The sequence below is a fragment of the Sardina pilchardus genome, chromosome 1 (genome assembly GCF_963854185.1).
Source record: "Sardina pilchardus chromosome 1, fSarPil1.1, whole genome shotgun sequence".
Lineage (NCBI taxonomy): Eukaryota > Metazoa > Chordata > Actinopteri > Clupeiformes > Clupeidae > Sardina > Sardina pilchardus.
In genome coordinates, this window is record NC_084994.1 from 6706828 (window position 1) to 6719683 (window position 12856).

Genomic DNA, 12856 nt, shown 5'->3' on the forward strand with positions numbered 1-12856 from the left:
CTACACACAATTATACATGCCTTTTAAACGTAGACGTAAACGTATCACATAGTTTACAACTTACATCGATTCCCCTCTCAAAGAAGCACACGCACTTCAAACAATCATGCGTTTCACAGGCAGGCTAAACCGAGCGCGTAATTTAGGCGCTCCGTTCGCTAAAATAGTTTAGAATACTGGTCTATTTTGTTTTCACACGTACACGTTGCTATCACATCTGATGTAGCCAGTTGCACTGATCATAGAGGAAGGTGGTTGATGTTGCCTCCCTGTCAGTCTCACATGCGTGCATTGTATTGCATTGTATTGCAGTGTATTGCCTATACGCAAAGACCTTTTAAGCTCTCGCGGGCCACATACTGTATCAGACCCTTAAAGCTCTCGCGGGCCATATGAAATGACGTGGCGGGCCGCATCTGGCCCGCGGGCCTTGAGTTTGACACCTGTGCCTTAGTGAATGTAGGAATTTGATCAACAATATTCCCATTTACGCTTTTACTGTTTTTTACGTTTGGTCGTGATGTGACATGCTCAAATTAGCCCATCACCTCAACCATCATTCTCAGCTACTCCCTCTGTTCGCTGATTAGACATGCACATCTTTGTCTTGAGAAAAACTGCGAATATACCGCAGACCCAGACTCTCTGTACATTATAAATGTACGAGAGTATGGTAGGACCAGGCTAATAAGTAAGTAAGTACAAGTAAAAATTGTTGCGCAGACAGGATTACAAAGTTGTTCACAAAAAAGTGCATTAGAAATAGAAAGAGCATTACAGAGTCTGGGGCCAAAAGCTCTATCAACAAATGAAACCTAACCATGTGTTATTTATCTAACATTAACAACAGACATTTTTTGGTATTATTTGAAGCATGACGAGACGCACACAGTTTTCTCTTGAAAAATCATTTTGACTTGAAGGCTGGCTTACATTGACAAAGATTTGGAAAAAATTGTTGAAAGACAGTCTCAGACCCTCTCACATCTTAAGACAAATCATCGAGTTTCTAGTCACAGGCCAGTCTCAGATTAGGATTTTGCAAAGACCTGTGGGTCACCATTTACAAGACTACTACTAGATTCCTTCAAATTATTTCCATCGTGCACGTAGCCTATATCAACAGGAACTCATACGATATCCTACTCATCGAAGTCATTTTTTAGCGTTTCTGCTAGCCTGGGTTTTCCCATACTGCCTTGCGCGGTGATTTCAATCCCGCTGCTAAGCCAGTCTGGAAACTAACGCCCAAATGTTCGCCTGATGTTGGCGAACCAATCACAGAACATCCGAGAAGTTTCCGTTGCCTTCTTGCGTTTACATTCGACGCCAAAGGATTTACGGCAGCCCTTAGCGTTGCATACGAACGAGTTGGGTGAGCTATGCGCATTTGATAGACATCTGTGGCGCCCAATGAACGGATCTGGGCATTTTTTCAAATACGAGAAAATGAACGTCTGGTTGCCAGACCACGTCTCATTTGAGAAGTGGGAGGCGTTAGCCAGGCTACGTTTCTGCAGCATTGTTTCATGTGTGACATCTCAACAGATATAGCTGTTCTGTCAAGTAGTTGCAAAAGAAACTCGAGATCTCGCAAAACAAACTCGAGATCTCGCAAAACCAAACTCAACATCTTGTCACCTCCTGGGCTCCGTACTTTTATGCCTTTAATCGGACAGGAAGTGAGTGGGAGAGAGTTGGGGTGGGATCTGGAAAGGACCACAGGGAGGGAATCGAACCCGGGTTGCCGGCGTGCGGGTTTAAGTGCCCCAGCCATTGGCGCCACGGCTGGAGCCAGAAATCAATCACTGTTAAAGGGACACTTCATCGATTAGCATTAAGCTTTGTATCTTCAGAAAACCAGTCATGTTTTTGAATGGTCGCGCATCATTCCCTCAGTTTGCCTTGAGATGGGAGAAATACGGATTTCAATGTTGGACTTCCTGCTTTCAATGATGTAAAAATCATCATTTTACATCATTGAAAGCAGAAAGTCCTGTTCATGGATTTCATTGAAATCTGTATTTCTCCCATCTCAAGGCAAACTGAGGGAATGATGCACGACCATTCAAAAACATGACTGGTTTTCTAAAGATACAAAGCTTAATGCTAATCGGTGAAGTGTCCCTTTAAGTGGTAGTGTGTTATACACCCTCCAACCCAGGGTGTGTTTCTCCAAGTAGAGGATTACCAAGGATTTTTCCTTTGTAGAACAAGAGTCAAATTATTCAAAGAAGAGGTGTAGACACTGCAAAAACTGCTTACCTGATACAAATCTAACTAAGTAATATTACTCTTATATCAAAATCAAAAATTTTTGTTTGTTTTCAATATAAAGAGACTATACCTAGCGCTTTCTTTGATCGTCATTTGACTTAAATTAAGAAGAGTTTCAAGAGATCTCATCCTAAAGACAAGTACATTTGGCTACCAGTGTATTCAGTAAATTGGCCCTAAAACAAGCAAATATATAGTGTGTTTACCAAATTTGCCTTGACAATACTCCTTAAAATAAGTCAAATGCTTCTTAAATTAAGTCAAAATGATCTTTCGAGAGATCGCTAATGTAAATCTATTCATACTAAAAACAATACAGAATAGATTTTTTTTTATCTTGATATAATATAGATTTTTAGAATACATTTTGCAGTTGATTTTAGCCAATATATGCTAAAGATACAGTGACACCGGCTTGAATCAACAGGATATACTGTACCTGCACGAGTGAACAACAAATGTTAATGTTGAAGCAGCACATGCTGAGTTTTCAACTCATGTGGACATACCTGGAGGTGATGTTGTTGTTGTTGTTGTTGTTGTTGTTGTTGTTGTTGTTGTTGTTGTTGTTGCTGCTGCAGTTTGCTGATCTCCTAGGGGTTTCAAGAAAGGGAGTTCACCGAGTTTTACTTGGTATGTTAACCCAGTGGTTAACCTGTTTTTTCAGTTCCAAAATGGTGTAAGGCTGTGTAAGTCACTATGGTAACATATGCTCTGAACTTTAAAGGTACACTATGCAGGGACAGGTGTTTTTGCCGACTGTAAAGCTCCCTCTAGACATATAGTTATATTTTAATATGCCGTTGTAAAAAGTAACCTTCGTGTGACTAGCCTCTCATGTACGCAATGAAAATTTGTTACCAACATTACAGTTTGTCTCAGTCGTTTTGGTACATTTCTCGAATCATCCTTGAGATTTGATAAAAAAGTAAGTGCATTTCTCAAAACTATTTGTACAAATAGCTTGGAAACACCATGGATTACCTGCAAAATCCAGTTTCTTGTTCAAAATCCTTCGTCCATCTCTCAAAACTAAATATTTGTGTCAATGAACGTGTCAGTGCATCAGAATGACAAGTGCGTGTGCCATTGTGTACGAATAAGACAGTCTTAATCATATTGTAAGCACAACAGTGTACCCTGGAGGGATTATCTGATGTAAACTATGCCTTACATTTTTATGACAATTTTTGTAAATTGTAGGTTACACCTTAGTGAATGTAGGAATTTGATCAACAATATTCCCATTTACGCTTTTACTGTTTTTTACGTTTGGTCGTGATGTGACATGCTCAAATTAGCCCATCACCTCAACCATCATTCTCAGCTACTCCCTCTGTTCGCTGATTAGACATGCACATCTTTGTCTTGAGAAAACCTGCGAATATACCGCAGACCCAGACTCTCTGTACATTATAAATGTACGAGAGTATGGTAGGACCAGGCTAATAAGTAAGTAAGTACAAGTAAAAATTGTTGCGCAGACAGGATTACAAAGTTGTTCACAAAAAAGTGCATTAGAAATAGAAAGAGCATTACAGAGTCTGGGGCCAAAAGCTCTATCAACAAATGAAACCTAACCATGTGTTATTTATCTAACATTAACAACAGACATTTTTTGGTATTATTTGAAGCATGACGAGACGCACCCAGTTTTCTCTTGAAAAATCATTTTGACTTGAAGGCTGGCTTACATTGACAAAGATTTGGAAAAAAATTTTGAAAGACAGTCTCAGACCCTCTCACATCTTAAGACAAATCATCGAGTTTCTAGTCACAGGCCAGTCTCAGATTAGGATTTTGCAAAGACCTGTGGGTCACCATTTACAAGACTACTACTAGATTCCTTCAAATTATTTCCATCGTGCACGTAGCCTATATCAACAGGAACTCATACGATATCCTACTCATCGAAGTCATTTTTTTGCGTTTCTGCAGCATTGTTTCATGTGTGACATCTCAACAGATATAGCTGTTCTGTCAAGTAGTTGCAAAAGAAACTCGAGATCTCGCAAAACAAACTCGAGATCTCGCAAAACCAAACTCAACATCTTGTCACCTCCTGGGCTCCGTACTTTTATGCCTTTAATCGGACAGGAAGTGAGTGGGAGAGAGTTGGGGTGGGATCTGGAAAGGACCACAGGGAGGGAATCGAACCCGGGTTGCCGGCGTGCGGGTTTAAGTGCCCCAGCCATTGGCGCCACGGCTGGAGCCAGAAATCAATCACTGTTAAAGGGACACTTCATCGATTAGCATTAAGCTTTGTATCTTCAGAAAACCAGTCATGTTTTTGAATGGTCGCGCATCATTCCCTCAGTTTGCCTTGAGATGGGAGAAATACGGATTTCAATGTTGGACTTCCTGCTTTCAATGATGTAAAAATCATCATTTTACATCATTGAAAGCAGAAAGTCCTGTTCATGGATTTCATTGAAATCTGTATTTCTCCCATCTCAAGGCAAACTGAGGGAATGATGCACGACCATTCAAAAACATGACTGGTTTTCTAAAGATACAAAGCTTAATGCTAATCGGTGAAGTGTCCCTTTAAGTGGTAGTGTGTTATAAACCCTCCAACCCAGGGTGTGTTTCTCCAAGTAGAGGATTACCAAGGATTTTTCCTTTGTAGAACAAGAGTCAAATTATTCAAAGAAGAGGTGTAGACACTGCAAAAACTGCTTACCTGATACAAATCTAACTAAGTAATATTACTCTTATATCAAAATCAAAAATTTTTGTTTGTTTTCAATATAAAGAGACTATACCTAGCGCTTTCTTTGATCGTCATTTGACTTAAATTAAGAAGAGTTTCAAGAGATCTCATCCTAAAGACAAGTACATTTGGCTACCAGTGTATTCAGTAAATTGGCCCTAAAACAAGCAAATATATAGTGTGTTTACCAAATTTGCCTTGACAATACTCCTTAAAATAAGTCAAATGCTTCTTAAATTAAAGGTTGGGTACGGAATTCGCAAAACGGCCGGCAGATTTTGAATACATACAACCTCAAGTCCCGCCCTCCATGCACCAACGAAAATTATGCGCGAGAGCGAGCCAGGCTAAATGAAATGCCAGCCTGGCGTCTACAGCACTATGAGCTCTAGTCTCCATACAATCGCCCACATCAACTTCCCCAATTACATTCTTTATTCACCTCCAAAGGGTTGTAGGTAATAGTTCCACAAATCAGACAAGGTAGATGATTTTATAGCCATTATGGTAAAAGCACCTTAGTCTACCAGCCCTTTCGTTCGGAAATTCTAAAACAACGATGCATTTTAATACACCAAAATAACATTTGATATAGGCTACCTTACATCTTTCAGTAGCCATAGGTGTGTATATTTGAATAGAATGGTTTGGTTCTTACCAGGGCGTTTATCTTCTGAAATATCCGAGTTTAGTGCTGGCCCGCTGGTTCGCCTATTCCACTGTAGCTCCAAGCGGTTAAGTTTCGATTTCATGTTTACAACACTCTTCGAGTCACGGTAAAATGTAATTTTTGCTACATAGCTTATTTATTGCGTGGGTGATTGAGTTTCCGTAGGTAGCCTATCCGCTGCCTTACTAGCCTATGTATAGAAATGAAGTGACACACAATTTGAGGGGAACATTGTGGGACGTGTAGCAGGCCTAGTTAGTTTCGTTTCACTTTCAGCACTGACTCGCGGTCAGCTTTCGTGCTATGTGCACGAACGGGTCGCGCGTGCGGGGGGGAGGGGGAGGAGGAAGAGGAAGACCGTTAGATTGACAAATGAGCTGTGAAATGATGGTATGAGGTTTAGAATTCTATTGGCTGGAGTTTTTCGAGCCCTGCCCGTTCTGCAGATGATTGACATGTTTAACTTCCATTTCAGTACTTCCAACTCAGTGGCTGTAAGTGGGTTAGGAATAGGATTTCAAGTGATTTTGCAAAAATGACCAAAAAAGCTCATTCCATACCCTACCTTTAAGTCAAAATGATCTTTCGAGAGATCGCTAATGTAAATCTATTCATACTAAAAACAATACAGAATAGATTTTTTTTTATCTTGATATAATATAGATTTTTAGAATACATTTTGCAGTTGATTTTAGCCAATATATGCTAAAGATACAGTGACACCGGCTTGAATCAACAGGATATACTGTACCTGCACGAGTGAACAACAAATGTTAATGTTGAAGCAGCACATGCTGAGTTTTCAACTCATGTGGACATACCTGGAGGTGATGTTGTTGTTGTTGTTGTTGTTGTTGTTGTTGTTGTTGCTGCAGTTTGCTGATCTCCTAGGGGTTTCAAGAAAGGGAGTTCACAGAGTTTTACTTGGTATGTTAACCCAGTGGTTAACCTGTTTTTTCAGTTCCAAAATGGTGTAAGGCTGTGTAAGTCACTATGGTAACATATGCTCTGAACTTTAAAGGTACACTATGCAGGGACAGGTGTTTTGCCGACTGTAAAGCTCCCTCTAGACATATAGTTATATTTTAATATGCCGTTGTAAAAAGTAACCTTCGTGTGACTAGCCTCTCATGTACACAATGAAAATTTGTTACCAACATTACAGTTTGTCTCAGTCGTTTTGGTACATTTCTCGAATCATCCTTGAGATTTGATAAAAAAGTAAGTGCATTTCTCAAAACTATTTGTACAAATAGCTTGGAAACACCATGGATTACCTGCAAAATCCAGTTTCTTGTTCAAAATCCTTCGTCCATCTCTCAAAACTAAATATTTGTGTCAATGAACGTGTCAGTGCATCAGAATGACAAGTGCGTGTGCCATTGTGTACGAATAAGACAGTCTTAATCATATTGTAAGCACAACAGTGTACCCTGGAGGGATGATCTGATGTAAACTATGCCTTACATTTTTATGACAATTTTTGTAAATTGTAGGTTACACCTTAGTGAATGTAGGAATTTGATCAACAATATTCCCATTTACGCTTTTACTGTTTTTTACGTTTGGTCGTGATGTGACATGCTCAAATTAGCCCATCACCTCAACCATCATTCTCAGCTACTCCCTCTGTTCGCTGATTAGACATGCACATCTTTGTCTTGAGAAAACCTGCGAATATACCGCAGACCCAGACTCTCTGTACATTATACATGTACGAGAGTATGGTAGGACCAGGCTAATAAGTAAGTAAGTACAAGTAAAAATTGTTGCGCAGACAGGATTACAAAGTTGTTCACAAAAAAGTGCATTAGAAATAGAAAGAGCATTACAGAGTCTGGGGCCAAAAGCTCTATCAACAAATGAAACCTAACCATGTGTTATTTATCTAACATTAACAACAGACATTTTTTGGTATTATTTGAAGCATGACGAGACGCACCCAGTTTTCTCTTGAAAAATCATTTTGACTTGAAGGCTGGCTTACATTGACAAAGATTTGGAAAAGATTGTTGAAAGACAGTCTCAGACCCTCTCACATCTTAAGACAAATCATCGAGTTTCTAGTCACAGGCCAGTCTCAGATTAGGATTTTGCAAAGACCTGTGGGTCACCATTTACAAGACTACTACTAGATTCCTTCAAATTATTTCCATCGTGCACGTAGCCTATATCAACAGGAACTCATACGATATCCTACTCATCGAAGTCATTTTTTAGCGTTTCTGCAGCATTGTTTCATGTGTGACATCTCAACAGATATAGCTGTTCTGTCAAGTAGTTGCAAAAGAAACTCGAGATCTCGCAAAACAAACTCGAGATCTCGCAAAACCAAACTCAACATCTTGTCACCTCCTGGGCTCCGTACTTTTATGCCTTTAATCGGACAGGAAGTGAGTGGGAGAGAGTTGGGGTGGGATCTGGAAAGGACCACAGGGAGGGAATCGAACCCGGGTTGCCGGCGTGCGGGTTTAAGTGCCCCAGCCATTGGCGCCACGGCTGGAGCCAGAAATCAATCACTGTTAAAGGGACACTTCATCGATTAGCATTAAGCTTTGTATCTTCAGAAAACCCGTCATGTTTTTGAATGGTCGCGCATCATTCCCTCAGTTTGCCTTGAGATGGGAGAAATACGGATTTCAATGTTGGACTTCCTGCTTTCAATGATGTAAAAATCATCATTTTACATCATTGAAAGCAGAAAGTCCTGTTCATGGATTTCATTGAAATCTGTATTTCTCCCATCTCAAGGCAAACTGAGGGAATGATGCACGACCATTCAAAAACATGACTGGTTTTCTAAAGATACAAAGCTTAATGCAAATCGGTGAAGTGTCCCTTTAAGTGGTAGTGTGTTATAAACCCTCCAACCCAGGGTGTGTTTCTCAAAGTAGAGGATTACCAAGGATTTTTCCTTTGTAGAACAAGAGTCAAATTATTCAAAGAAGAGGTGTAGACACTGCAAAAACTGCTTACCTGATACAAATCTAACTAAGTAATATTACTCTTATATCAAAATCAAAAAATGTTGTTTGTTTTCAATATAAAGAGACTATACCTAGCGCTTTCTTTGATCGTCATTTGACTTAAATTAAGAAGAGTTTCAAGAGATCTCATCCTAAAGACAAGTACATTTGGCTACCAGTGTATTCAGTAAATTGGCCCTAAAACAAGCAAATATATAGTGTGTTTACCAAATTTGCCTTGACAATACTCCTTAAAATAAGTCAAATGCTTCTTAAATTAAGTCAAAATGATCTTTCGAGAGATCGCTAATGTAAATCTATTCATACTAAAAACAATACAGAATAGATTTTTTTTTATCTTGATATAATATAGATTTTTAGAATACATTTTGCAGTTGATTTTAGCCAATATATGCTAAAGATACAGTGACACCGGCTTGAATCAACAGGATATACTGTACCTGCACGAGTGAACAACAAATGTTAATGTTGAAGCAGCACATGCTGAGTTTTCAACTCATGTGGACATACCTGGAGGTGATGTTGTTGTTGTTGTTGTTGTTGTTGTTGTTGTTGTTGTTGTTGCTGCAGTTTGCTGATCTCCTAGGGGTTTCAAGAAAGGGAGTTCACCGAGTTTTACTTGGTATGTTAACCCAGTGGTTAACCTGTTTTTTCAGTTCCAAAATGGTGTAAGGCTGTGTAAGTCACTATGGTAACATATGCTCTGAACTTTAAAGGTACACTATGCAGGGACAGGTGTTTTGCCGACTGTAAAGCTCCCTCTAGACATATAGTTATATTTTAATATGCCGTTGTAAAAAGTAACCTTCGTGTGACTAGCCTCTCATGTACACAATGAAAATTTGTTACCAACATTACAGTTTGTCTCAGTCGTTTTGGTACATTTCTCGAATCATCCTTGAGATTTGATAAAAAAGTAAGTGCATTTCTCAAAACTATTTGTACAAATAGCTTGGAAACACCATGGATTACCTGCAAAATCCAGTTTCTTGTTCAAAATCCTTCGTCCATCTCTCAAAACTAAATATTTGTGTCAATGAACGTGTCAGTGCATCAGAATGACAAGTGCGTGTGCCATTGTGTACGAATAAGACAGTCTTAATCATATTGTAAGCACAACAGTGTACCCTGGAGGGATGATCTGATGTAAACTATGCCTTACATTTTTATGACAATTTTTGTAAATTGTAGGTTACACCTTAGTGAATGTAGGAATTTGATCAACAATATTCCCATTTACGCTTTTACTGTTTTTTACGCTAATTCATTGATAGACCCTGTCCTTGTGATTCAGAAAGGAAAAGACAGCACTGCATAGTACAAAGGGGAAAATGATATAAAGTAGAAATCTGACCATAGGACAATCTCCTTTGGGAAAACTGTATATGCATACTGTACGAATTACAGCGCAGTCTTCCTACACCTCCTGTCTTTTGTGCCACAAATTCTCATGACAACATGTTCAACCATTTTGCATGTAACAGATGCCTAAATGTTGTGGGGGTGAGACTATTCAGCAATAATTGTTCATGATAATTTGCATGGATGTACCAAAACATTTGCAACTTGCTCAAATAAACGAGAAACTAATTTAATCAAACAAATTTTGATGTGCACAAGTGACACAATGGTGTGAAGATTGAATAGGTAGTTTTGAGAATTACAATTCTGATCTGAGAAATGTACCAAAGCGACTGAGAAAAACTGTAATGGATTGACAACGGGCAAAAACTATAGAACTATAGATTTCAAACTTTCTACAGGTAAAAAAATTATTTTAACCTATGTTATTTAAAAAAAACAACAGGAAAAAATTGAATTTTAATGACATGGGACCTTAATGACTTCTGTTCAGTTGCACTCACCCTGGAAGTCTTCAAGTGGAGCAGGACCTAGATAGGTAGATAGACAGATAGATTGATAAATAGATAGAACGATAAACAGATACATAGATAGACAGACAGACAGACAGACAGACAGACAGACAGGCAGGCAGGCAGGCAGGCAGGCAGGCAGGCAGGCAGGCAGGCAGGCAGGCAGGCAGACAGACAGACAGACAGACAGACAGACAGACAGACAGACAGACAGACAGACAGACAGACAGACAGACAGACAGACAGGCAGGCAGGCAGACAGTTCAAATTAATGTACTTAGGCAGTGGTTCTCAAACGGTAACGAGCGGTAACGAGCATGTAACTAAGTCTTTTTTAAAATCAACTAAAACAATTACAATTACTACAATTTAATTGAGTTTATTACTTGCGTTACTCTCTTTTGTAAAAAACACTTGAAAGACAGAAATGTAGCGGTGAGCTGTAAAATATGTGCAGGTGCAAAGACCGTATCCATATCTAAGAGTAGAAAACAAACTTATTGTATTACATGACCAATATATCTGTGTATTTTGGAGTTGAATTTTAAATCAGGGAATGACAGCATTCTACTCTTACAAAATTCTACTCTTTACCTCAACTTGCAGTTTATGAACCCAAGGTAATAAATGAATACTGCTTTATGTTTATGTGAGGGAGAATGTCAGAGAGTGTAAAGCTGTGTTAATAATGTATTTTCTTCTTGACAAAAAGTAGTCATTGAATTCAGCATGAAATCTTATATGTTATGTTATTAATTAAATTATGTAAATATTCAAAGCTAAACTGTAGAATAGTTAAACCACTGGTTCTTTGTTCTGTTTCTTTTTATGCAGGCCTATATTACAAAGACAAAAAAGAGAAAAAAATATACACCCCAATACATCCCTATTTGGTTGCCATTTTGATTTTTTTTCCCCCACACTTTCTCACAGGCCTTTTATGTGAAAGTGTGCTCATATGTATTATGGTGAAATGTGTTATTGTATTTTAAGTTTCTGGCAGCTTTTAATCCAGTTTCCCATTACAAAATCCATTTTTCAAAATGGCGCAATGACCCCCAGGGGTCAAATTTTGAGTGCCTACAGCCCTAAATCTGATCAGACCCCCTTTGTGAGCCTTCGTACCAAATTTCATGCTTTTATCGCAAAGTGATCGATTTTTGCGCTTATAGCCATCCTTTTAAGACACAGGTGTCAAACTCAAGGCCCGCGGGCCAGATGCGGCCCGCCACGTCATTTCATATGGCCCGCGAGAGCTTTAAGGGTCTGATACAGTATGTGGCCCGCGAGAGCTTAAAAGGTCTTTGCGTATAGGCAATACACTGCAATACAATGCAATACAATGCACGCATGTGAGACTGACAGGGAGGCAACATCAACCACCTTCCTCTATGATCAGTGCAACTGGCTACATCAGATGTGATAGCAACGTGTACGTGTGAAAACAAAATAGACCAGTATTCTAAACTATTTTAGCGAACGGAGCGCCTAAATTACGCGCTCGGTTTAGCCTGCCTGTGAAACGCATGATTGTTTGAAGTGCGTGTGCTTCTTTGAGAGGGGAATCGATGTAAGTTGTAAACTATGTGATACGTTTACGTCTACGTTTAAAAGGCATGTATAATTGTGTGTAGTCCTATTATCCAAAAAATCCAGCTCCAAATCCTTGCTAATCGAGCAAGTGATTGTTTGGCCAAAAGCGAAAATAAGCCTATTCTGACCGAGAAGAGGTGCATTCATATCAGGCAAGCAGAGGTATGCTAGAAGTTTGTAGTAATCGCCCTGTTGCTTTGCATTTTCATTTCAGTTTAAAACGAACAACATAGAATCCACACAACACCTTTCAACTTTAAAACTTCAAAGAAAAAGTCCACCGGGACCGTTCGCTTCTACTGTAGCCTATGTGTATGGAACGGTGTAGGCTAGTGACGCATTTCATATGGATGCACTTTTTGACATGACAGTTAGCCTACTCGTTTGCATCACTTGCTAGATGTAAAACTGCATTTCGTTACTGGTATTTCACTCGTGCAATGACAGTAAAGTTGAATATACTCGAATCTAAAAACTGACAGTGGTGTTTTGTTTTTACAAAACATAACAATAATAAAAAAGAACATGTCATGCTGATACTTTTTGCTCTTCTCGATTTTAGAAGTTTTACCGATGCTAAAGATTTTGTGGCTGGTGCTACAAATCTTATAAGTTACATCTGGCCCTTTGAGGGCAACCATTGGGCTGATGTGGCCCTCGGTGAAAATGAGTTTGACACCCCTGTTTTAAGATGTCTGATGATTGACAGAGACAGACAGAAAGACAGACAGACACAGCCAGA

At 39.1% G+C, this 12856-nt stretch overlaps 1 protein-coding gene across 1 annotated transcript in view; it reads right to left on the reverse strand.

Moving 5' to 3' along the window:
- The window catches only part of LOC134079648 (mucin-5AC-like), a 46994-nt gene that overhangs the window by 33909 nt on the left and 229 nt on the right, over positions 1–12856 (reverse strand). The window contains exon 2 of the mRNA XM_062535771.1: positions 2787–2870. Within this exon, the coding sequence (XP_062391755.1) occupies positions 2787–2870 (84 nt within the window). The remainder of the gene's footprint in view (positions 1–2786; positions 2871–12856) is intronic.